Below are 27,626 nucleotides of genomic sequence, written 5' to 3' on the forward strand. Positions count from 1 at the left end.
CGTAGGGCCCCGTCACATTATATCACAAAGGGAAAGAAAGACTGTAAAGACGGATACTGTGGGCAATATTATTAAGGAAGGACACATCTGTCAAGTGCTGCGGGGGTGCGATCAATGGGGGACATCTGACACTGAACAATGAATCAAAACACCATATTTATCTCCTGTTGGACTCCTGCTTCAATAAGAATCCAGCTCAACTCAGTGGACATATAAAAAGTGATATATTTCATATATAAGTTGGTGATTGAAGTTTCTCCTCTTACCGTGTGCGGGCCCAGCAGGTGTTTTATTGCACCTGTACATGTACATTTTTTAATTCTGAAAAAAAATATATATATTTTTTTTTATATTTTTGGAAAGCTTAGAATCTCGTCTATTTTATAGGTGTTGCAATCTGTGAAATCAGCTGATCGATTTTTACATTGTGTAATCATAAACAGTCATCACTTAATATCTGTGCGCTCATCACGGTTCAGACACGTCCTGGTTTTAGCGCGGGCTCTCAGCATTAGATTGACACTTAATTTGAGCCAATCGGAGCTTTGATGGGTCTTTTACAACCTTCATGAGCCAATGAGTGTCAACTTGATAAGAAAGTACCCACCCACTTCTTTTGTTACAGACTGACCCTGGACCAGCTAAGCGTCATGGTGGCACACACATCGTATAGAAAATGAGCGCCTCTTTCGTTAGAAGCGTCACTTCCCTTGGTTTGTTTTTTCAAAATAAAATGTATTATTTATTGTACAGAAGAAAATACAAAAACAACATAAAAATATTAGATAAAAATGTCTTTATACTTCACTTACTCTGTGTGGTTACTACTAACAGGGAATATGGGTATATAATAGTTATTTATAAATAGATAAAAATAACATTTAATAATAAATATTATAATATGTACAGTACATGTACATATTGCACAGTTGGTGTACGCCTGGTGTTACTCTTAGACAAACCTGTCTAATAAATTAAGGTTTTATCCTTTTTATCTGAAATTTGGTGGCTGAACTTGATAACACTTGGTTCTATGTTTCTATTACGTATTTCAGCTCGGGACTACCAGCTATACCCATCTTCAGACATCTTTTTCAACAAAGAAATTCTGGCGGAGTGTATTTTCTTCAAATTCAGTATATTCAGACCACTATTACTCAGTGCCAAAGGCACTTGGAGTGATTCTTCACTGTTTTGCAAGAACAATAAGAGTTATCTTTTGAATGAGACCAAAATCATCATCTGGTGCGAAGAGCAGCTTTCAATTTACTTTGGGTATGTTGTTTGTAGGTATTTTCGGGTAGATTCGCCCACCTTCTAAGAGGTTAATATGGGCAAAGCAGTGAAAAGTGAATTTCAATGAGCCAGGATTTTAAAACGAGCTCAGGCAGTGATTGTGTATTACATTTGAGAACATACAACTTCTCTGTTATCATCCCCTGTTTACACTTCAAAGTTGTCCTCTTTGCATCGACTATAACAGTATAGACTATATTACAAACATAGAACCCGTGGTGAGTGGGCGGTCCTCCACCGCCTCACCAGCATAAAGCACTTAGTGCTACTTGACTTCTAAAATAAAACGACAGCCAGGAGATCATTTCTTTTAACGTCTGTATGTCTAGATTACTTTAGGCCAAAATCACTTAACTGCTCTTATAAGTCATATCAACAAGGATGAGTACAGTTTAACAAGGAGCACTTGAATCCATAGTTGTACGGAGAATGACAGTCAGTAGTGCATATGAGGATTCAAGAGGATAAGTTGTGAAACAAGTGTTCAATAAGAGTTCAGATGAGAGCCAGGTGATGACAGTCCATCAAAGCCACACAGCAGCTCACCTGATTGGAGTATCGCATGCTGACGTTGCGCTGGTCCTCGCGGGGAACGTAGCGGTGGATGGGATCAATATCTTTAGGGCTGATCAGCTCATCCACTGTATTGTGAAGATACACACAAACACACACATTAGCATGTATACAAAACACACACACATTTAGAGAAACACAGACACGCATTCACACACACTACGGATAAGTCAAACTGCGACCTTGGATATACATCAGTGAAAAATGTAGCAATATTTAGATTAGATAATCACAAATTCTGAAAAACACATTGTTGGTGGCATATTAGTTTTGATTTAGTCATGGACTTGCAGACTGATACGAGATTGAACAGAATAAACGTGCAGATTCAGAGTATTATATGAAAGTATACACACACACACACACACACACACACACACACACACACACACACACACACACACACACACACACACACACACACACACACACACACACACACACACACACACACACACACACACAGGCATACCCAGCAGCCTGGCGATGGTGTAAAGGGCCTGACCACACAGGAAGACCATCCCATCACGGCCAGAGTTGCTTGGGAAACGCTTCTGGCTTCCATGCTTGTTCTGCTCCGCCTTCACAAAGTCAGCCGGTACGTAGTAGTATTTGGGGATCACAGCATGGCCTGGAATGAGAGACGGGGACGGTAAGCAATGTGTGTGTGTGTGTGTGTGTGTGTGTGTGTGTGTAGACAGCACCTTCTCTGGACACGTGTTACATGTGAGTTTGAGGGAGAACATTGTGCACATCACTCCTGCAGTTACAAAAACATAGACTGCGGTGGTGACACACACAGTATAGCAACAATTTTACAAAGTAGTACAGTTTATGTGTGTCATTTCTAAATAAAGTTATATATAAAAGGGAACATCCTCATGTTTTAGCATGTAGACACACACATCACATCACAATAGATATTTTTCTCTCAAAACTAAAGGGGAAACTAAATGACTCACCCTCCAACACAGATTGGCAGACATGAGCATTATGTAAGACTGTGTAATGAAGTGACAATGATTGGCAATTCAGTCTGATTATCAGGCTACATGCTGGTCACTAATTATACCTCTCAAGGTACAAATAGTAGGGATACAAAAATAGCGTATTTATCTGAAATGAGAGCTCGAAATGGACAAATCTGATCTACATGTTCCAGAAAGTGTGGTGGAAATGAATCTAACCCACTCCAAAGAAAAATACTGACTCAAAGAATGGCACGATGATAGTTAATCAGTAGACATCTCTATCATTTGACTGTCTCTCCTCATAGCAATGGGTGCAGGTGGATATAGAAGCCTTTACTCATGAAGAAAGGCTGAGAGTCACTTGAATGTAACGCCCCTGTGAGCCACGCTCACAGTATGCGGTGTATGAATATTGATGATGTGATTTAATAAGAGAAACTTTTTCATTGCTAGAGGGAGAGAGAACAGAGGCAGAAGCTCCAAAATGAACCATATTGATATGCATAAAGTTATACGTGTCTCTGTGTTTGTGCATTTGTAATTTTCCTCCATCCATCAAACACTGCACGGGGGTTTGTGTGTGTGTGTGTGTGTGTGTGTGTGTGTGTGTGTGTGTGTGTGTGTGTGTGTGTGTGTGTGTGTGTGTGTGTGTGTGAGAGAGAAAGAGTATTAATGTGACTCACCCTCAAAAGACTGGAAGATGATGGGTTCAAGGAGATCCTGGTATTCTTTGACTTGAGCTTTATTTCCTCTGAACACCCCTGCAACACAAAAACACACATTAATGATACTAAATCAAACTTTTTGTAACACATAACAACAACAGTTGCCTGTTTTAGCAATTATATGACAGCATGTTTAAGGCCACCTGGTGAATGTACATTCAATATTATCTCTCCTTTTAGCTCTGTCTTGCAACCGTGTCCTCACGCTGAAGGAAGACAGACTCGGGCTCACTCGTTGGCGGATGTAGTTCGGTAGAAAGAAAATAGTTCCTACATGAACTCACAATAAGGTCTGTGGTTTATCTTGAGTAACCGGGTCATGATTTCTGAAAAGAAACACTGCTGCTGATTTTTTTTGTACATATTTTTTGAGTTCCATTATATTGCAGAGAAGGAAGACATCTCTACAGCTGATATCTCCAACACTCAGCAACTCACAACATAACTATCTACATTTATAAATAGCACCACAGGTAAGAGGACAAATATGTACTTTGATTTTGGGAGTGAATTGTCCCTTTAATGTTAAAGCTCTCTCAGACCGAACATTTAACTGTTAACTGCATCGGTCCGGTAAATGTAAATGATCATGCTGAAATGTCATGTGTACTGAAGGTTTATAGTGTTTTGACCTTCTTGTTGCGATGTCACTGTTCTTTCAGTAATCTAAGCTTTGTACAGTGAGATCAAGAGATCAGAGAGAGTCTTGCTTTTTTAAACTTATGTGTACTTTGTGTTTGTCTTGAAGCCGTTTGGATCCGTTTGACATTTGATGGTTTCTGAGCCGATGGTTCCATGAAGGTGAAGAGTGTGAGAGGTCTGCGATGGGACAACAGGCCCAACATCAGATTGTTTGTTTGTCCTACACATGTCAGTGGAGTCTAAACCGACATGAGGGTGATTTAATAATGCTTGGATGCACATTATTGGGAGAAACTGTACTCCTTACTTCATTCCTGACTATTCCCTCAGGTTCACACACAAATTTCACACACCACATATTTAGTGTTTCTAAGTCCTCAAAAACCTGGCAAACACCAAAATGCAATTCAAATGCTTCAGGACTGTCTTCTCTCTTCCCAATGACCCACTTGAGGCATCATAACAGCAGCTATGGGTAGAACAAGGCTTACCGTCAATCATCATGTAGATGAAAAATATGGGAAACTCGCACTCGATTCCATCAAAGAGCTGGAGAGAGACAGAGAGACAGAGAGAGGGGGAATTATTGCTTTTCCATTTCAGAAAGAAGACAGAGGCACAGAGACTTTAAAGCAACGGATGGTTGAACTTTATAGCTTTGAATATGGAACAGAGTGTCACGGGGAAATATATATATATATATATATATATATAGGAGACATGACATTGACAGAGGAAAGCTTCTTCCAAAGGTCGTTTTCTGTAATTCACAGATGTGTTGTTTGTTTCCAGGACATTTGAAGGTCTGAGAAGTCAGAAAGTTTCCGATACAGTGACACAAACATGAGTTATAATGAGAGAAAAGTTTAAGTTTATAGGCAACGGTTTGGCTGTGCGCCCACACTTCAACCATAGAAGAAATATAAAAACAATCCAACTATCTCCCCAGTAAAATAAATACATTGTTATTGCTCGGTGAGCTCTAAATAAAATTGCATAAGAAGTATAGAGGTGCTGCTGCGAGTGCCGGGATGGGAGCTAAGCTAACCGAAGCTAGGACCTGATGCTGTTCCACTACCCAGCCTGCTCCATCGTGGCATCCCGGGTCATCAGCTTCTGCAGCTGACAGAGAGCAGGACTCCAGTGAGACGAGAGGAGGCGCACTCTGTGTTTACAACAATGATGCTTGGTGCTAAAATGTCAAAGTTGATGTTTCTCTGATGTCGAATTATTAATGTTAAAGGACATATTATCTGCCCACAGAATACTGTACCTCCTGGTGCACATTTAAAAAAGTGCACTTCAGGAATGCACTACTGTTCTTGTTCCGTCAGGATTTTCTTGTGTAGCATAAATGTAGGCTACAACTGCGTTGCATCGTTGTGCAACCCTGTGTTGCAGAATGACAATAACTGATCCTTGGATCCTTGAAAAGGCAACAGTGTTGTTTTTTCTTTCTAACTGCAGGTGTGAAAGCATCCTCAGTAAGGTGCCGTTTTACCGTTAGCCAGTAATTAACAATATCTTTACAGAAGATATTCCCTTCATTTTTCTCCACTGGGCGTTCAACTGGGTTGAGATGTGATGACTGTGAGCACATCATTTAAATCATCAAACTACTCACTGATCCCTGTATGGAAGAAGTGCATTTGCGACTGATGACTGATGATTGCATGCGTGACCGTGCGACTGTCTGGTTGCTTTCAGTCGACACAGCAGAGGAATACAGAGGAATACAGCAGAGGAATACAAGCCTGCATGTGGCAGCAGCTGCAGTGAATCTTCCGGAACAAACACTTGAATTGACATGAACACCATCATTTGTTGGATTATTCTTGGGATTTTACTCAGCCAGAAATCCCATTATAGATCACACATCATGTTCGTGTTTAGTGGCACACATACACACAAACCTTCATTTAGTTAGTCACATGGAGAGAAGACAGTCAAAGTGAATCACAGCCTTATTAATTCCAAAATAATTAAATCCCATCTTGTGTTGCTCGCCGAAACAGGATCGACACAAACACACAGTAGAAATTGTTAGCACCTGCACATATTTAAATCTAAATCTTTTCCATGACTTATCAAGGACCCATACTGTAAGTGTGTTGGCTACATACTACATCGTATTTCATGGCTTCCTGGTGACGGATACATCGACCATTACAGAGACATGAAATATTAAATGTACACAGCATTATTCAGATATATCACATTGGAATTCTATACAAGCATACTTTCATCTAGCTGGCATACAAACAAATGAGGAAGCGCACGTGATAGTAAACAAAGCGCTACGCATCAACGTATTTTAGAGCTTCGTTACGGCAACAGACATACAGGCTAACATCTACAGAACATGTATTCGCCGTTATGCTCAATTACGTCGAAGGTGACCCACGGAAGATTACAATAACAATTAATTTCAGTAAACACAACAAAATACCATGACGTTTCCTAAGCTTTCAATGACTTTAGTAGTGCCATGACTTTTCCAGGCCTGGAAAATCCATCCATCATCTACCGCTTATCCAGGGTCGGGTCGCGGGGGCAGCAGCTCCAGTAAGGAACCGTGATCTTTCGGTCATGACGCAGCCTTCATGACCATAGGTGAGGGTAGGAACGAAGATCGCCCAGTAGATCGAGAGCTTTGCCTTCTGGCTCAGCTCTGTTTTCGTCACAACGGTGCGGTAAAGCGACTGCAGTACCGCCCCCGCTGCTCCGATTCTCCGGCCAATCTCTCGCTCCATCGTCCCCTCACTCGCGAACAAGACCCCGAGGTACTTGAACTCCTTCACTTGGGCCTGGAAAATGCCATTTTTAAATCCCATCAAATGTCCAGGTTTTCCATGACGGTGGTTAACCTCTCTAAATGTACTTCATACCCTTTTCATAGACACTACAAATCATAAAGGCTTGTAAAAGAAAATCTAACAAGCTCTGGATTTGTATTAGCGTCTCTAAAAACCCTTACACAATGAGTGTGTGTGTGTGTATTTTAGCACATCTAACTATAAATGCTACTAGTCCTCACTATCTTTGCCCCTCATCCTTTTCAATGATAATCTCAATGATGGAAGATAAAAGAGATTACATCCTAATGCAATGACAACTGGATAGAACACACACACACACACACACACACACACACACACACACACACACACACACACACCACACACACACACACACACACACACACACACACACACACACGGAACTGTCAGCAGGCTTAAAATGTGCTTCTTTAAATGTTTAATGTGTGCAACCTGTGATTATGCAGGTATACGTGCTTTCAAACTGTGCGTTCCAGCAGAGATGAGAAGCAATTAGAAGCTATCAGGGGCTGACAGAGGGATGAAAAGAAGGGGCATAAAGCGATACCGCAGCAGAGGAAGGTGTTTTTAGAGGGAGGGGGTGAGAGCTAAGGCAGTCACCCAGTGAGGCCTGTGCTTTTTGGCCCGTTGAGGCTGTAAACAAGAAAGGGATCCCTGGTGTTTTGTGCTTGAGCGGCTCGACTGATTGGTAAAACTGTCTATCACACAGGCTGCTGCTCTCTGTCAATGGTAAACAGACAGGAAGCACAGACGTCTGCCCTGCTGTGAATTCTCTTCTAAACACAAACAACAACTTCACTCCATGTCTTCTGCAGGGATACCTGGTCTACCTGTGACTTCTTCTTCACCAGACAGAGCTCACACAGTGTCAGACACTCGCTCGGCATTTCAGAATGGCTCCCACTCCTTCTTAAACATCAAATTCAAGGACTTTCCAGGCCAAATTCCCTCAAATTCAAGGACCTAACACGGAATAGTTTGAGACATGGATAAATGTTAATGACGCTACACTATGTCGAGGCAGGTGTGGCGTGAAACAATGACACAACTGCGGAACACACACACATGCAGACAGCAGAACGTAGCATATTTACTAATGTTAAGTAAAAAATAACTTTGATTCCTATATGTGCACAACATATATCAATTAAAGCACTTTCAATGACCCATATCCATTTATGTTTATTTTCAAAAAAGGCCTTCATTCACAAACTTTCAAGGACCCACAGAAACCATGCGTTAAACATCTAAAATTGGCAAGTGCAATTTTTGTAACATCCGCAGTTTCTTTCAAAATTCATTGCTGAAAAATGCTAATCTTGCAGTAATATTTACTGCATGTTTAATTTTACCACCTGGCGAGGTTTCCTCTTAACTGGATACTTATTACGTGCAGTGTTTTATGTGGCAGCACATATATTACTGCTGGTAGATGGATGGCAAATGGCAGCAGGAGCAATCAGGAGTTAAAGTTATGAAACCTAACTGGCATCGTCTTCCACAATAAATCTGCCTGCGAGTAGAACTGACGGCAGGATGGAGCCTAAAGGAGCCGAGGCATTAAATACTGCTTGCTAATTCTTAGCCTTAGAGTCTTTGTATCGTATTAGCTGCAGGATTAAAGGAAGCTCATTTCAAAGTATTGTTAGTAGTTCAGAGTTGGTGCCCCCCAAGTGCCCTCTGTGACATATCAAGCAGGCACTTCCACTGTCCAAGCCTTTTTGTTTCTGTTTTCACACCATGGATCCACCTTTCTGCAACTAAAATAACGGCCAAAAGCAATCTTATTTTGTAAAAGGAATATTGTCTCAAACATGCTTTCAGAACCACTTAGCACCTGTGAGAGCTTTGCGCAGCAATCTGTCGAGTGCGGCTGAAGCACATTAAAAAACTGCCAGCCGCAAGGCCGTCAAATTGCAGCTGCACTTTATTTTATGTGTATAGCTATTTGAAAAACAAACATATATTTCACGAACGTCTTTCGTAAATTATTTAGCAGTACTTTTAGTGGTAGTATTAAAAAAAATTTAACCAGCAATATTTACTTGGAAGCAGCACAACAAGCTGAAAACACTTACTGACATATCACAAAGTCATTATGACGAACCTGTTAGCTAAAGACTTACATATTTACATATTGAGTACATATTAAGCAACATAAGCATAATTTTGCATTCATGCTGGTCACCTTGCAAATGTACCAAAATCCAAAAGGTACTGTCCTTTTAATGCTGTTTTGCCAAAATCCTCAAGAAAGTCATTTGCTCTTTAGCTTCCGGGATGCAGAGACTCTCTGTTTTATTATGTAGCTAAATATGAGTGCAAGGAGAATACAAATAAAGCGTTCGGTCCTTGGACAGGCCTACGGTCCCGTTTATTACTTTAGTTACGCAAAACCATGGACAAAACTAGAAGGGCACTTTATTTCTGGTTGTAATAAAGGGAGAGGACATTTGGTTTAGTGGATCATCAATTATCAGTAACTGTGTGTTGCACCGTGCCAACTGAACTCAGTGACCTGTAAGCCTCATCATCAATCCGATCATACAGTTAACAACTTTGACATTACACAGTCGTGTTTCCCATTAGCAGAGTCCCCACTACTTCATGAATCTGTCAACACGTCCTCAGACCAAAACGACAGAGAAGGTTGTTTGCCATTGACTCCCAAAATGACATTGACGTCCGTTGAAGGGTACCAGCGACAGGCGCACTTTGTGAAAGTCAACAAAACTACTTGGTTAAGTTTAAGAAAAGACCATGGTTTGGGTTACATAACTTAGGTTAGGTAGCCTACGCAAGTTAAGTACGTAACATGAAAATAAGTCAACGTTGATTCTGGTTTCACACCGTACAAGAACAAGTCCTGTGTTTGTTCCATCCACCCCGACGCACTTTATCGCTCTTTATACTATGTCACCCGACTTCCTATTTTGTTCCCATCATAATCATATGGCCACTAGAGGTAGCCGCATAACAATAAACGTAAATATGGATTAGAATAAGCTGCTTTCACAGATGACCTATCCGGACGTTTTTGGGGGGAAGACGGTCTGGAACCTGTAGTACAACAATCTCAATCTTAGTGCCAGGTGGCCTCAACGACACGTGACATTAAGGTGCGAAGCACCTTCCACTCACAAGAACGGATGAGACTTCTTGGATGAGAGGTCTAGACCAAACACAAACTCCAGTTTCCTCCGACTTCTTGCAGTTCTCTCTCCACATGCCTCTCTGAGCTCATTCATTCTGGAAGGTTAGTTCTGCTGCTAATGCAATGATTTGTTTAGCACTAAGAGTCCTGCCTCTGATTTACTCATTGCATGCACACTGAGCTGACTGAAGTGCCATTTCAACAGGACCACGGAGGATTCAAAGAAAGGAATCGCGCTGTTATTCACAGACAACTGTATGCATGAGCACACACCATGACTCACTCACACACACACAAACACACTTTGGGGGTGAAATACCTGGAGGATCAAAACACTTCAAATGGGAGAGGCTAAGTCACAGACAGATTTCTGAGCATTATCAAACAAGGATAATACCTTTACAGGCTTAAACTTTTCAAAAACTTTTCAAATGTCATACTCAAGCACTTTCAAGTTGAACTCGTTCAGGTTTTATGCATTGCCAACCATTTTTCCTCTGCATTAACAAGTGGTTGCTTGAAATAAACCCGAGGTACATTTTTAAACATTATATCAATACTGTGATTCTGATTGAGATGCATTGGTAGTAGTATGCATGCAGTGTTTTATTTGTTAGTAGACCACAATATTCCAAAAGGCTGTCTGTAAAGTTGGTGGGGTAGCAGGTCATTCTCTGTAATAGAAGGAGAGACTGCTTCCTCTCTTCTCTAGCGGGGTTCCCCAGGGACATATCCTGGAGCCTTTACTGTTGTTTAACTATCCGCTCTGTTTGAGGCATATTGTCCAAAGATGTAATATTTATTTCAACTGGTATGCTAATGACACTCAGCTGTACAACACGCTAAAACTTGGGAGAAAGAGTGATATTTTCTGTGTTTTGTCTTGTGTCTGACTTATGTGATAAAATGCTGGATATGTAACAATTGCTTTTAGTTGAAGCTAAATTAAACGTTTGAGCAATTTACTTTATCAATGAATACAAATTAGTGAATTAAATAATGCAAAGATAAATAGAAAATGATATTCTGTAGGTGTCCCACAGCACCAACCTTCATCTCAGCAGGTTTGTAGAAGCGGCGATCCTTGTCTTCGTTAGCGGTGCGGTAGCCATCACGGAGGAAACGTTTGAAGCCGTATTTGCCACGCAGCTTTCGGACAATCTTGTCCAGTGTCTGGCTGTAGAGGGCATCATCATCTACTGCAAAGGCAGGATAGCTGATGGTTGGAAGCAAGGCTGCGTCTGTGTTCTGGCAGGGAGAAAACACAATTACAATCACTCACAGAGGACTCGACCAAACCGGCGGCATTGGTGGCGGGGTCTTTGTCGTAGGAGTGTTTAGTAATGTAGCAGTGACCTCCGTAGCGCATTCTCACGCCTTTGTTTCTCAATACAGGAGAAGAGTAACTGCACATTTAGGTGTAAACATGTAAAAAGTCCTGTTGGCAAGGTAAAAAGCATCACTATTTTTGACTACGTCTCCCATTGCACGGAAAAGGAGAGCACCCTCTGATGTCACAAGCAAAACAAATTAGTATTCCCTTTCTGCACACCAACAAAACTGAGTATTCCCTTCATCCTGGAAGACTTATGAACACCAAATTACAGGATCGTCTAACTTAGAGCTGCAACAACTAGTTGATTAGTGGATCGAGAGCACAATAATCCCCAAATATGTTTCATGCAAAAATGGCAGAAAATGCTGTTTTCAATCTCTCGAATATGTAGATTTCCTGCTTTTCTCTGTTTTATATCATATTAAAGTGAATATCTATGGACTGAAAAAGATAAGATATTTAAAGACATCACCTTGGAGACTGGGATGGACATTTTTCATTATTTTCTATAGACGTAAAGATTGATCCTTTAACTAGAAAATAATAGGCATGAATATAATCGTTCGTGGCAGCCCTAGTGTAAAGTGGAACAATCATTAGGAATAAATATTGGTACTGAATTGAATACTATGACTGGGAATTTAGTTCTCTCATTTAATTTTTGTTTGGTTTACTCTATTAAGCATTAGAAATGAAAGCTATTATGCGCCAGCTGCACTGCAAGCAGCTATGAATATTTAAGGTTTATTAATAGAGGGCAGCGCTTCCAAAAGTAAAAGACTTGCTTTCCATATTCTGTTTGGACTCTGCCGTCTATGAGTGCAGATATGCTCTGTTACATGCCCAGCGATGAAACAGCTTGTTAACCAGCTAAAGGAATAGATTTCAGTAATGCCACAGTTGTGTTTTGTATTGTAATCTTTTTTACTTGCCGCACATCTCTCCAGCTCACAGAGCTCCGTCGAGTCCAATCCTCTCTTATTCTTCCACTTCAATTTACATGTTAACATCCTCGGCAGCTGCAGCCGAAATGGGATATCAGCTTGCAGAACACATTTAGTGCAGATATTGAATGTGTCTTGAATTGTATATTGAATTCCAATCTTTAGCCGTGGTACAAGATATAGATATTATATTGATCATTTGCCTGGCTTGACATTATCTTGTTGGTCTCTCGCTCCCGACTGCACGCCATCCTTCCAGCTCCTTAACGTTAATCTCACGCAGCTATAATGCCACTCTTGTCGTCTAATTACACTCATTTTACTTCGCAAGCTGGCTGCGGCTACTCGGCCTGACACATTTAGCACACAGAGAGAGATGTGATCATTTAAGTGTCTGCAGGCGGTGGAGTGGAGAGACGGGAATGGTTTTGCTCTCGCTTTTCCTTCACATACCACTTATTTTTTTCACCCATTGCTTTTTCATTTTAACTTCCCTCCAGCTCTGCAGCCACCTCTCACTTTCCACATTTTTTTGTCAAGTCTGAGTCATCAAAAGCACGGGCAGTGTGGTGACTGCACCATGAGGGACATTTGGATTTGACATATTGACGTGAGTACGTAGTTTGTTCGATGTGTACAATTAACCTTTTACATTTCTGGCATATGCGTGGCAGGCATCCATTTCCTTTTTGATTAGTAGAGATTATGTACACAGCTGCTTTTCTCAGTCAAAAAAAAAAGGAAAAAGGAAAAAGAGGAAAGCAGGTTGCAACAGATGAAATAACTACTTCTGAGTACACGTTTGTATTTAAACATCCTTTTTTTTATTATCTTTTGCTGTATTTGAAGGTGTTCAGTCGTTTGCAGGATGGTTTCAGTGGTTGCATAAGAGAGATGGATGGACTCACATGTGAGCGGGACTCTCGGGGCAGTAGGGAGCACAGGGTTTGCCTGTTCCTGTTGTGGGCGTCCAGATCCACAAATATCACCGACCATGAACAGCCCTGCGGAACAAAATACATTTCCAGAAAGCTTGAACTCATCACCCGTTACAGGTACAAGAAGAGCAAACGTTCTTATGTTCTGCACGTGCACACTCTCTCTCTCTCTCTCTCTCACACACAGACACACAAAGTCCTCCATCATTTATCATAAAAATAAAAGGCTCACTTTAAAGTCCCCTTCATCGCACCTCACACCTCCGCACCTCATAACACACTCTTTCGCTGTAAAGCCAGGCGGATATTTTTGGGTTGCACATATTTTTCAAGTACAGTGTGGGAGTGTTTGTACAACAGTGAGTCGAGTCATCCTATCACTTCAAAAGTGTATAAAAACCGAAGTGCTGCGACCACAATGGGGTCTGTCCACAGTGCACTTCAACATCTCTGTGAGGGAGCAGAGGCCCAGTTAATGCTTTTACTTAGTAAGGTAAGTGATCAAACCTTTCTGCTTCTATAAAGCCGGTTCAGTTCACTTCATCCATCCATCAGCAGCGCTTACACAGAAACCAACCAAGTCACTCCTGCAACCTGCTAAGCAGTTTCTAATGTAAGTCAAATGCATTATGTATGATTATTGCCAGAGTCTACTGTTTTCTCTGCAAAAAAACTAAAAGAAACTGATTCAGCCCGGGCTTTTAGTCAAATCAGCAAGCTTTTCATGCCGCAATTTACATAGTGCTGGCCATCAACGTACTGTATGCAGAGTCAGTGAAATGGCCCTCTCAGTGAAACCTTCTCTGGTGTTTTAGCAGCACGTTGTAAGATAACCAAGCATGTAACACACACACCACACACACACACACACACACACACACACACACACACACACACACACACACACACACACACACACACACACACACACACACACACACACACACACACACACACACACACACACACACACACACACACACGATGAGTGTCTGCTACATCCCTGCTCTTCACTGGATGTGACGATCCCAAGGTATAAAGTGGAACCTGTTGGGATCTGATTGTCCAGAGTGTACACAGCTCTGTGAATTTAATGACCGGCTTTAAAGTGGAAGGACCTCCACTTGGCGGAGTTTAATTTGTCACACGGAGAAGCTGCTATCTTTGCATCTGTTCCGTGACTCGAGAGGGATTATGAAAATAATCAAAACTTCACCAAACTGAGCGCTGTGTGTCCATTAATCTACCACAAAAGCTAAATGTGACAGAGCCAGAAGAGTCGGCAGTAAAATGTGATAGCTGAGTTTAGAATGTACTGAGTGTCCCGGTTAAAGGAGTTGGGGGAGTTACACTTGGTATTGCGAGGATGAGTCAGCTGGGAAATCAAGATTGATAGAGATCATTAAAAAAGCGACTGGCTGCCTTGTAGCACTTCCATTCCCACAGGGGGACAGGAGACTGGCCCCATACAGCATGGGTCATAAAGCAGGTGACCCTATAAATTGATTCTTTCAACAAGCTGAGCTTGATGACAAAATCCATTTGCAGTTTAACTCCCATTCTAAAACTGATCAGGAGAGAAAAACAAACCGAGACTTTATTATACACTCATCCCGACAGCTCCGTACGTTGATCAGATAAATACTCAGATGCAGTACAGAGCCAGGAGAAGCCATCGCCGGCTAAAAGCCAAGTGAAGAAAAAGAAGAAGAAAAGATAATAAGAGACGAGGCTTTCTATGTGCAGGGCTTCATTTTCCAATCCATTAGCAGATGTAATGGATGTCCCTGTTTTTCCCTTTCCACCACACAAGCAAGAAGCAAATGTATCCACTCATGGACTTTGTGAGGGAGATTCGGAGAGAAACCAAGAACTAAACATCAATTGTGGCCATTGATCAAAGTCTGCTGAGCCCAACACAAACATTCTAATGGATCTCCTCATGGTCAAGCATCCACTTGAAGAAACAGCGTGGAGCGATGACAACAGCCCTAATTGTACTGTTGATGTGTAAAAACATTCTTCGTCATCAAGCATATCTCTCTGATGTATGGAGCTGTAATGGGCCTCTGCAGATTTGAATCAGAAACTAGGCTGTCCATCATTAATGCGATCTTGTGCCATGTGACACAAATACACGTGTCTCTTGGGACTGGTATAAGGAGAAGGAAATGTGCAAGGAGCTGGTGAATTATTCAAATACCTGGTTTCCAAACAGGTTGAATCCATTGATGGCCTCCAGAGCAGCTTTAGCCAGGCCCACGGAGCTGCACAGAAAAGAAACATTGAGAATTACATGAGAAGCACATTTCACTGATATATTGATACATTACAGGGCAGGAGTGAAAGAATATGTTGCATGTCATAACAGTGTGTTCACACCAAACGTGCAATACGATTTCATACAAAGTCAATACAAAGATGCACCTGGTCTTTCACCTATTCACGCAAGTTTACATTTTTCAAATCGAGCGAGAAATTTGCGTGACGCTGTGTCGCTAAAGCCTCTCAGCGTTGAGATTCAACAGGCGGCACCGACATCCTGACGTTGTTGAAAAGAAAAAGAGGAAAAACGTATCGTAGCAGTCTGTGTGCACCTGCCATCAATAATACAAATCTTACATGCCAGTGAGTAAATATTCTTTTAGTTACACAGGATATAGATATCTATAGCAAGAGTATAAACAATAATGTTGCTGTCATATTTATGCCAAACTCAGATTACGTTATGTTGAGTCTTAAAGGACCAGCTACAATGTTAGCATAGCCCTGATCGAAGTCGAACTTTAGAAGTTGTTCACTTGTCGTCTTAATTTTCTTTTCAAATCGGCTTTGGATCAGTTTATTGCAATTAAATCACAGCAAAATTAGTTTTTTTTGGGTTTGTACTGCTGTAGTAAACCAGATTAATTCAGCTGCACAAATTAATGCAAATAAATAAAATGATTTTGTGGACAAACTCGCTCGAGTAACACACATTTGCTTTGTGTGAACACAGCATGGGACTCACACTAAATGTGGTTCTATGATAGGAACCATAAGTGTCTTTCAATTGTCAGACCCCCCCCCCCCCCCGTAAAGAGCATTCAGAATCCCACTTGAATCTCAAACTGCTATCTGTTAGGATTCAATAGAGCTGAAAGGTCCCAAGATTGTGGTCTCCTGTAGTTAATGGATCTCTTTAATAAAAACCTTGTACTGAATTTCACACTGGCTGGCTACTGTGATTGCAATGCTGACTAAATGTGAATCAATTTCACTGTCATTTTTTTCCCCTTTCTACCCAGCCAAGATTTCCCTAGAAGAAAAAAGGAGGAGGGGTAAAACTGCAGGGGACTTGGCGATGACTAGCGTAGATCTGCTGACATATCAAAATGCATTCAATACCATTAGTGAAGCCTGAATCAATGCTTAAAATAGGAAGGCTGGCTAATTCAGCCTGGAGAAGAGCTCTGCTGGAACTAGTTCTGTGACACACACACACACACTGCGGGTACTGACTGTCAGAACCTCACACACAGATGGGAGATATGATGCTTGGTAGGCAAAGAGGAGGTTAAAAAAGTGATACCAGGAAACAGGAGCAAAACAGCATCATGATGCAACAGTTTCAGCTGACAGTTGAAGATAAAGACTCGCATGATGAAAATGTTGCTGGAGACTGTTAGTGTATGAGCCCACACTGCAGACTGCACAACCATATTCTCTTACTCTTACAGTAAATATGCTTGCATAGTAGTTCATATCCCAGTTGAGGTCATAATGGGTTAATTGCTTCATATGCTTCTGTCTATTTCATATAATGGAGTTTATTTTTGAAGTATGAATAATGTGAGAACTATATAAACTAAAGTGATCACAGCATTGAATGGAAAAGAATCAAAGTCATCGACAGTTAGTGGCCACTCGCATGAATATGGATGATGGAAATGGAGGATTTTGAATCTTCTTTTTATCGTCACGCATGTTCACAGTGAAATGTAGACTCTGTATTTAACCCACCCTACTATTTGGAGCAGTGGGCAGCTATTATACAGCTCTGAGAGCAGTGTGGGGGTCTGGAGTTGCTCAAGGGCGTCCGTTCGGGGACTTTAAACGGCAACCCTCCGGTTCCCAAGCTGGACTGAGCTACTGCCAATATACAACCAACTTATCTGGTGACCAAAGTATCATCTAGGCCAAGGGTCCCCAACCACCGGGCCGCAGACCAGTACCGGGCCGTGGATCATTTGGTACCGGGCCGCACAGAAAGAATAAAAAAGTTTTTTTTGTACTGGTAATATTTATTTACATTAGTCTGCAGGGTATTTTATTTTGAAAAATTACCACTTCCATTCGCACCTCTTACCGGCACTTGCAGCAAGCTAACAAAAGTGAGTAAAAAACAAACGTCACTGGAGAGCTTCTTTGAAATGGGGGAAGAGCCACTGATGAGACAGCAGAAGACTCCAACAGTACCAACAAACAGAAAGCTGCATTTAATCAAAAATACCAAGAATCCTACTTAAATGACAGATTCATTGCCTCTGGTGATTCCCACGCTCCAAGCCCGCTCTGTATAACATGTGGCGACCGGACTCTCCAACAAAGCCCTGTAACCTTGAAAAGTGCTTTGCGAGACCAAGCACCCTGCATTAAAAGACAAGCCTTTGGAGCTTTTTGAAAAAGACATGAACACAAAGGACAAAAGCAATTATTGAAGGCCACCACTTCATCCAATGTGTCTGCACTGAGAGCATCATTCTTAGTGCTAAAGCTAAGAAGCCCTTTACTATTGGTGAAGAGTTGATCCTGCCCGCTGCTGAGGACATTTGCTGTGAAAAGGTAGCGCAGGTTCCTCTTTCGGCACCATAACGGCAAATTGATGAAATAGCAGAAGACATTGAGGCTCAACCGAGGATTAATGAGTCACTGTGGTACGCAATCCAGGTTGGCAATAATGCTTATTATATTATATATATTACAATGTAATAATAATATAAATGAAGTGCATAATATAAAATGTAATAATGACATTTACATTATACATGTAATAATTCAATTATAAGTTTTGCACTTTGTGTGTTTTGTTCTGCTTGCCCCCACGGCCTGTACAACCGCTGGTGTTGGCCATGTTATGACAACTGAACAATCTCCATGACAACTGAGCAAACTGTACGTGGTAATGATCACCATGCACTATAGTTATAAACTCCAGAGAAAGCTAGAAAGTGGACTGTGATTTAGACTAAAATAAATAAATCTGCATTCATTGATATTTCTAAACTCATGGTGGCAGCAAAGCCTTTAAGACAAAAAGTAGATATTATATTACCTTGTAAAGATGTGTCAGGACACCTGATGAATACTCACTCTTCTTTTAGCTCTGGTTTGGTCTCCACCAACTCCTGAGGGAAATATCTGGCTCTTTAACTGCTAAATGCTCAACTTTGTTTACCAGCTAGTTATTGTTTTAAAACTTTTTATCTCTCAGCTTCGTATTTGGTGATGGGATTTTGTTTCTCTTCTTAAACAGCTGCCTGCTGTGGCTGGCAACAGGCTGATACAATCAGTGCAATTAGCTGAAAGATATTAAAACACTCCATAAAGATCAGGGGAACTGCAGGTTCCTTGTGGGTTCATCACAATGATCCATTTCACATATACTATCATCATAATGTCCTAATTACCATATGAATTCTTGAGTTATGGCCAAACATATGTTTGTGAGGTCACAGTGACCTTGACCTTTGACCACCAAAATCGATTCAAGATATTTATTTTCACATGCACAGTTAACAGACAGTTATACTGTACAATCTTACTTTACTAATCCTCCAATCAGTTCATCCTTGAGTCATTTGTGTCAAATGTAAAGAAATTCTTGGTGTTCCTGAGATATCACATTTATGAGACGGACGGACAACTCAACAACATAATACCTCCGGCCGTGTGGAGGCATAAAAACAACTGAATCAAGTTGACTGGATATGATATACAGTCAATATAATAAGGATGGTAATAGGTACAGAATAACAGCAACACACAATATGTTACAGCACATTCAAAATGAATGATAGATAATGATGAAATATTCATGGACTTATGACTGTTTTTATATTTCTGTGAGAATGGAGATTAACTCATCATAAACTGAGATATTTCAAGAAATCCAGCTGCTTACAAGATTAGATATGCTTCTTTAAATAACACATTCCAGTCTAGCCATTTGACTGGGTGTGATGATAAACATAAGGCAGGAGCAATCATTTGATTTGATATGGACAAAACGAATATTCACCAAAACTGAACCTATCCTATCCTGATTATTGACACTGAGCATTTCTCTTCCCACTGGCACTCTGGGACTAGAAATGACTGCTCAATTTGATCTTTTATACAGATCGTGTTGAACGATTCTGAATCTGTCCCTGACACCGATCGCTGTCTGCATACAGCATGTTAATTGGTATTACGCAACCATATGTATAAGCTAGCTCACTAATTGTCGAAATCTAAAGCATGACCTCGAGGGGAGAAAACACAAGAAGCGCAAGAAACAGGGCTTCATCACTACATCAAATTTGTTATCTTTTCTTGAAGATATCTTGGCAAGCTGCTGCCAATAGCCTTGGACAGTTGGAAAAAACATCCTTCACAAAGATAAGCAATGGCAGAAATTGAGGATCTTTATCAAGACACTGAAGGAGGAGAGGGAGGCCAGTTCGACCTTGGATGATAAATCAGTGAGGAGCACATAACACAAACTCACTGGGAGTTCACTAGCTAAAGAAAGTGCAGATGTTTTAACATGTGGTCCAAAATTCCTAATCTTCATAGCAGTTCATAGTTCAGACTGTTGATCCATCCTCAACTCGGAGGGCTCTCAGAGAGAAAAATAATGCGTGTATCCTCCTGTGATTCGGAGAGACTCCATCATTTAATGGGTTCTTCCTTGGCCCAAGGTAAACCCTTCCACCAAGTTTCATTCTAATCCGGTGACAATCAGTAATCCTGGTGACAACAGACAAAAGAAAATAACAACAACAAACTGAAGCCAAAATGTAACCTGTGCGAGTTAATAAAGGCTATTTTCTCAGTGATGGAGGTTATGTCATTGCCAAATTGATTTGACATTTCATCCGTAAATATGCTTTAAAACTGCCACACCAAACCTAAATACACCTTAGCAGATGAAATAGGCTCATCTTGCCTTTGTCTGCTTGCTGCTTGTTGTTGTGAAGGAGCTGTATTTACTTGCCCCTCTCTTTACCAGGTCTGTTTGTGTGGAGGGGCATGAAGAAGGATAAGCTAACATTGATATGAAATACGATGTTAGAAATGTGTAACTATGTTAAAGTTGATTTCTTTATAAGTTGTAAGTTCATATTTATTCATTTGACCTTTACTTTACAAGCATGGTCCCGCGATACTGAGGGCTCCTTTTGACAAAGTCCCGGCCGAACCAACAGCAGGATTATTTTAGATGTCGCTGCCTGGGTGCACAACATACCCGTGTTTAACACCTCTTTTGTAGCAGGAGGGGTTGACCTCATATTCCACCTGAACACAAGTGGAAGAGGTCACAGGTAGGAGGAAGACTAGGCTCTGAATGAAGGACCACTTGCATACAAAGTTATTTCTGTAATATTTTTGAATTGGCCGATTTTATTTGCCTCATTGCAGTCATGAAATGTTTTAATCGTGGTTGGGGGACATTAAAAACAAACTGTTTCCTGAACAAAAAAAATAATGGTTGTTAGTAAAACTACTCCTTATAGAGCTCTTAGTGTAAAAGAAAGAAATGTTTTATAGTTCATTTTAAGAACATCTTGAGTTTGCAGTGGTGTAAAATGTATCTGGTATAATAATGTTTCCTTAAAGCTGCTATAATCATTAAAATTGGCAATAAAAATCAATTCACGCTGGTGTTAAGTTGCAGATTTCCACTTTAAGTGTAATACTGTGTGATAAAGTCTTGTTCTCGACTGCCTGCTTAGAAGTGCAGCTGCAGACTGGCCTACATCTCATGTCTTGTAAGACCAAATGTATCTTTATGGTAAATAGAAACTAGTTGCACATTGGCTTGACCAGATTTAGTTTTGGCAGTAGATGTAAAAAATATTTTAAAGCGTGAAGGGCGTACTTGAGCAATTTCCTTATACTCTATGGAGCAGCAGGTATTGAAGTGCTTTGTAAATTTAAACGAGCGCTAATGTTGCTCATCTATTCATCAATTTGCAACTCTTCGCTAATACATTTGCTCTTACAAATAGCACTAATTCAGAAATGTATTTTACAGATTATATTAAGGAGTCAGTTTTAATAAAGACATAAAGGATAGCACTGAAATAATAATAAGATAATTATAATAATAATAGTAATTATAATAAGAATTGGAAAGGCACCACCGGTTAAAATGAAATCCAAAGAAAAGCTGATAAGAGGCTGTTTAAACAAATATTCCAGTCATATAATCCACTTCAAAGCCGATTTCCTCTCCGCTCAATGCCAATAATTAAAAAAAAGCATGACATAGCAAAGGTATGTCTAGGTTCTAGTTTAGTAAACGCTTAACTGTTTCAGTTCAATACAATTGCAATATAAAAAGACAAAAGACCAGAAGCGCTTCCCAGCCCTCTGTTGTGTCAGGAGCAGTTTAAAGGCCAGACCACCAAAACATTATCTCTGCTTGCATCTATGGGCCTTTCATACCGTCTATAATATGTTCCTCTCTTTCCTCTGTTCCTCCCTTCACCTTTATCTCTCACCATTCTCTTCTCCCTCCTCCCACTGTCCTTACATTTCTCCCTGCCTCTATCCACGTTGATTAGATTTTCACATCACTGGCCTTACACACACACTGAGGAGAAAGTCCAACTTATGTCAGTCAAACTCTCCCTGAATCCTACACTGTGACGCCCTGAGAGGCAAGCGACCAAAGGAAATTCTGATCTGAATTGTTTTCTGTAGGTTTATGATTTAAGAGCAGGTGAAAAAAGGTTTTTAACAGGATAATCTTTCTACATTTCTGTAGTGGTAGTGGGGCACTTCTGCATCTTGGGGCCAGAATGAGTATTACAACAACAAACGGTTGGAAAAAGGATCCTGTTAGAAAAAATGCATAAATTTCACAGATGAAAAAAACGTAAGAAAAATGTTTCTGGCAAAACTTAGACAAGTCCTTTTTTTTTTTTCCACAGGAGAGTTAGAAAATGGATATCCAGAATTTTCTTTTTTCACTTGCCTGTCAGGGCTTCCGTAGGATTTATTGCAGGATGGTAAACTACTCTGATAAAGCTGTTCACAGCGACACAGAGGATATTGGTGTGGTAGATGTTATAGATACGCCACCTCTATAACTCAGAAATAGGGCTGAAAATCTGAAAACTGTTCAGTCAAACTAGTCATTAGATTTATATACTAGGCACATTTATTTTACATATTCTTTGTGTGTTGCTGACCTGGAATGCAGCTCAGTGCTGCCGTTGTTGTATTTGCTGCCTCTCTCCCACATGCCGTAGTCAGGCACCCTGTAGGCTCTTTCCACACAGAACACCAAGTTCTGGATGAAGGAAACCTGCACACAGAAAACACATCAAACATAGGAACGCATGGGACATTAAGAATGGATGCAATGTAGAGACCTGCATACACATTCACAGTATGTTTCACATACAAACGCACAATAACGCATGGTTTCAGCTGCAGCTGCACACCCAGCCTTACGCACACTTACGCACACTTACACACACTTACACACACACATACAGTAATGAGTGACCTTTGATATTGATCTGGGGTAAGGTGTGTAACACCCACTCTCATTATACGGGTTAGTAAAGTGAACAAGTCAGCTGATTCCTCATCAACGCTCAAGGTCAAAGTGTCCCTGCAGCTGCAGACAAGGTGTTATTAAGTAGTACAGTGTGGCAGTATGTGAGGCCGTAGCTCCATTGGCTTGTTAACTGCCCATGACACGACACTGAATGGAGACATACGGACACGGAACATCCATTTATAGCTCAATTTTAAACATTAGCGCATTACCCTTTAATTACAGACTCTAGAAACTCATGAGCAGTGTCCTTGAGTTCATCACCAAACAAAGCTCTCCGTTTTAAAGCCGTAACTAGCGGAGTTAGGGAGTTTATCATATCTATCATCTGCTGAGGAGAAAGACTCTAAGAGAGACATGTCAAAATCAATAGGCACTTCTAGAAAAATAAACTGAAAGAAAGACATAAAAAGTGTGATGACTTAAAGGCCTTGAATCCTTAAAAAGACCTGAAATTGGTAGTGCATGCGTGTGTGCTTGACTGATGGGAGATTTAATCTAAAATGACAGTATGAGGTAGGGGGGAGAGGGAGAGAGGGAGAGGGAGAGATAGAGAGAAGCAGATACAACCTGTGTAGGACTAATTTAGGCCAGTCTGTGAAGGAGGGCAGAGAAAGAGGGGGCACAGCAGAGAAGGGAAGAAAAAAAGGTTTGGTGCCTCTCTTATTTGGGGTTTTATGAGCGCTGTGATTAACGAGGGGAACATTTTACTATCTTAATGGTATCTTAATGAATTTTACTGCCCATCGGCCAAACAAGCCTCTGTCTCCCTGCCGCCAGAAGACAGTCCCTGCCAGTTCTGCCTCTTTTTTGTATTCTTGGGAATTGGTTTGCCGTGAAAAAATGCATACACCTGTATCATGTGAGAAAAGAAACCCAGGCTGCGATACACACAGGCTAATGAGATGCTCCATTTCATGCTGCATAAGTGGAAATGGCATCTGGAAGGAGGTCGATAGTGCATCTTCTCAGAGGGCACGCAGCAGCCTTTCTATGCCACCTACCTTGAGAACAAAAAAAAATACTGCAATGCAGCTTCCAGCTCAGTCAAGTACACGCCAATGGATTTCACAAGCAGCGACGGCTAACAACAAGAATGTGATCATTCCAAATGGAACAGCAGTGAGGACACTTTTCTCTCATTTTAGTTGATAAAAGGATGTGTGTGTGTGTTTTTGCAATATAAAAAGTTGAAACATGCAAATTAAGGCCTGCCCTCGTGAAGAAAAGTTGCATTGTAAATGTGTTTGCCATGAGGTGTGAGAAATGGAGGGAAATGGTTATTAGGGAGGGTTTTCTGTAAACACAGTTAAGACTGCACACACTAATTGGTTAGTGGCAAAATGTTTTACCATGTCCTTACTTCCTTAAAATAAACTCAATCTAGTAAACAAACTGATTCCTTTACCAGCGGCACAAATTCCACCGCTCTGTGGCGGTAAGTAAAGCTGTGAATGAGCACACTATAAAAACTAACAGAATTAATGAAGTTCCAACTGCTCCTCAGGGCCCTACAATAAACAGCACACTGTGTAAACTTAACAGCCAAGTTGTTTTATTAAGTTACAAACATAAAGAAGACAAAAACTGACAGCGGGCAGATGCATTAAAATCTAAAGAAAACCATTCAAAGCAGCTTCTCAGTAATGGTCTGTGTTGGTGTGCTGCCAAATAAGACGTTACCGGCTCGATTCCCAGGAGGACATTTAAGCCTCCACAATGAAATCATCGAAACGTTTCCCTGCTGAAAGTCAATTGAGTGGCTCAGCAAAAACATAAATGTGAGCCGAGCTATAAAAGTGAGAAACTGCCCCCTGATCCTGCGTTTGTGTCTACTCTAGGATATCTGGAGGGGATTTAGGGCACATCTAACTGAATTTATAAATCCTTTGCTCTTACTTTATAGCATCTGGTTGGATCTTCAGAAGGCGGCATCACATCATTTTAAACTTATGAATCTCATTACTCGTTTGTTTCAGAGTTTTTACATTTTGACTATAAGAAATAAATATATATACACTGTCAATTTTAAATATATATATATATATATATATATATTTAAAATTGACAGTATTTAAAGGCATATGCTGTCAAATCATGTACATGAGGGATTCATATTTCTCCAGATATTTTGACATTTTCTGTCCCTGATGCAGAAGCACACTATACTGGAATCCCGGCAAATTGTTTTTAAGGTTTAACTTCAGATAAAGTCAAAACGTAATTTTTCAAGAAATGCAACAAGGAGAAATATGCAGAAAGCTATCGGTTCCCAACCTGACGGCTTCGGTGTAGCATTTGGTGGTATTAATAATTATTTATGTTGATCAACATTAGAATGAATATAACACACACTTTGCATGCAGCTTGAACTTATAAAATATATATTCTTTATATAGAAGAAGTTGTTTTAAACTGGCAGGATACTGATTGCTGATAGTGAACTAGTCAAACCAATGGGGGCGTAAGTCCCTAGTGTGCAGAATCGATCACCTTGGCAGTGATTTTAGTGTCTTGTTTACCTCATCGGTGTTGTAAATGATCTGCAGCCCAGAGCAGATCATCTCCACCAAGTACAGCAGAAACAGAGAAACGGCATCGATCTGCAGCAATGACAGAGGGAAGGACAGAGTGGATGAGATACCATTAAAAAAATGACTATCATTTGTACACTGTGTGGTATTTCCACATTTGTCAATACAGCCGTCTTTGATTTCCTACATAGTGTAGAGACTGAAGCGTGAGCTTTATATTAGCTATTAGGCCTTTGGCATTGGAACTGGTGTCATCAATAACGCAATTTACTTCATGGCAGAGTTGTTGGGAGGAAATCACAGCCAAGGACTAAATGTACTGTTCAGGAAGAGTTTAACATCCATAACATTTTGATGATTTATGAGCTTTTTCTTCTCTGTCACAAAATTATAATTTTCCATGTAGCTCTCTGGATGTATTAGCCACCCTTCAGGAGGAATGCAGTCTCCATTCAAACGTTACACAGCAGATTGACCTCTGTCTATACCATTGACAGAAGAATAAGCTGTTTTATAGCCGATTTAATACACATCAACCTTTGAGGACAAGTCAATTTTCCAATTGTACATGCATGCCAAGTTGAGGGATGAAGAAAATAAATGATTCATTGGCATTTTCATTTTTTTACACAAAAAAAGAGATCGATTGGCTAATTTGTACATCCCGTTGTTCCTTCACCTTTAGCAAGGTTTGCTTTGCAGAGAGTATCTTCCCTGATCATAGTCAGTGAAATCATTTACAATATTGTTGTTACATTAGATGTGTGATAAAAAAAACCTGAGTAGTGTGAACTTACTAGACAGTCTAACATGCAATACAACCTCTCTTCAGCCTTAAGAAGCCTGAAGAAACACGACTGTTCTATCTGGATATTTATTTGAGGTGGAAAGATGCACATATCAAAATTCAAACACATACACACTGTGTATATGTGTAGATGTAAAAACTGATTTTAGTTTAATCGTTTCATTCGAGGGCTGCCTCGTTTCTGCACTTGTCTGCTCTCTGGCTGACCTGCAGGTGGTGGTAGTCGCCATAGGAGTGCACTTCGTCACCGGTGTCTACGTTAAACACCGAGTGCAGACACTTGAAGGGGCTGGGATCCTGTTTAAACTGCTCCACCTGGTAGAGAGATGCACAGACACAGAGAGGACAGGATGAAAGAGAGAGTTCACAGGTAAGCAGGGAGCAGGGAGAGACATTTGTTTCCTCACCAAGGTACACCACAGTAGCAGCCTTGAACACATTCAAAAACACATCATTGGGAACCTTGTATAATACGTTTATCATCGGCAATGGACTGCATGTTTTGCGCTATTGTTTGTGTATATTGAGGCCATATCCTCGCCTACGTTTTTAAATCGCACCATTACACCTCCATTGGCACTTCAACTTCTTTCAGTTCTTCCACTTAAACAGATTCAACTTTTTCTGTGTTTGTAAATTTCACCTGCCACTTGAAGGTCCCACAGCGCTGTGGTTTTCAACTCATGCTCTTACTTTAACTGACTGCTCAATTCCTTTCAGTTCAACCAATAATTAAACTACTCTTGGTGATAATTCTGCCAATTAAATGTATTTCAATGCTCCTGTTTAAAGAGCCACTTCAATTACTTTCAGTGCCTCCACTTCATCTAAAACGTCAATACTTTTAAGTTCTTCAATTTCATCTATCATTCCCCTACAAATACAGTTCAATAGCTTCAAAGACTCAAAGCATGTATGCCGTTTCAAATGTCTTCACTGCAGTGTTTCAGCGGAAACGAGCATATACATTCTTTTAAAGTTAATCTGGTCATTTCTAGTAAGCCTTAGCGCCCCTGACGGGACTGTAAATGCTAAGCCTGACATTAAA

General features: G+C 40.6%; 1 protein-coding gene across 1 annotated transcript in view; it reads right to left on the minus strand.

Annotated features, from left to right (window-relative positions):
* phkb (phosphorylase kinase, beta) overlaps window positions 1–27,448 on the minus strand; it is a 117,559-nt gene extending 90,111 nt beyond the window's left edge. Inside the window, exons 1-11 of the mRNA XM_029425173.1 lie at window positions 27,386–27,448; window positions 26,786–26,893; window positions 25,759–25,839; window positions 22,863–22,978; window positions 15,623–15,686; window positions 13,390–13,485; window positions 11,252–11,449; window positions 4,699–4,756; window positions 3,524–3,601; window positions 2,342–2,500; window positions 1,843–1,937 (exon numbers count right to left, since the gene is read on the minus strand). Of these exons, the coding sequence (XP_029281033.1) occupies window positions 1,843–1,937; window positions 2,342–2,500; window positions 3,524–3,601; window positions 4,699–4,756; window positions 11,252–11,449; window positions 13,390–13,485; window positions 15,623–15,686; window positions 22,863–22,978; window positions 25,759–25,839; window positions 26,786–26,893; window positions 27,386–27,448 (1,116 nt within the window). The remainder of the gene's footprint in view (window positions 1–1,842; window positions 1,938–2,341; window positions 2,501–3,523; window positions 3,602–4,698; window positions 4,757–11,251; window positions 11,450–13,389; window positions 13,486–15,622; window positions 15,687–22,862; window positions 22,979–25,758; window positions 25,840–26,785; window positions 26,894–27,385) is intronic.
* Window positions 27,449–27,626: the final 178 nt, after the last annotated feature.

This window comes from Cottoperca gobio, chromosome 3 (assembly GCF_900634415.1).
Source record: "Cottoperca gobio chromosome 3, fCotGob3.1, whole genome shotgun sequence".
Classification (NCBI taxonomy): Eukaryota; Metazoa; Chordata; class Actinopteri; order Perciformes; family Bovichtidae; genus Cottoperca; species Cottoperca gobio.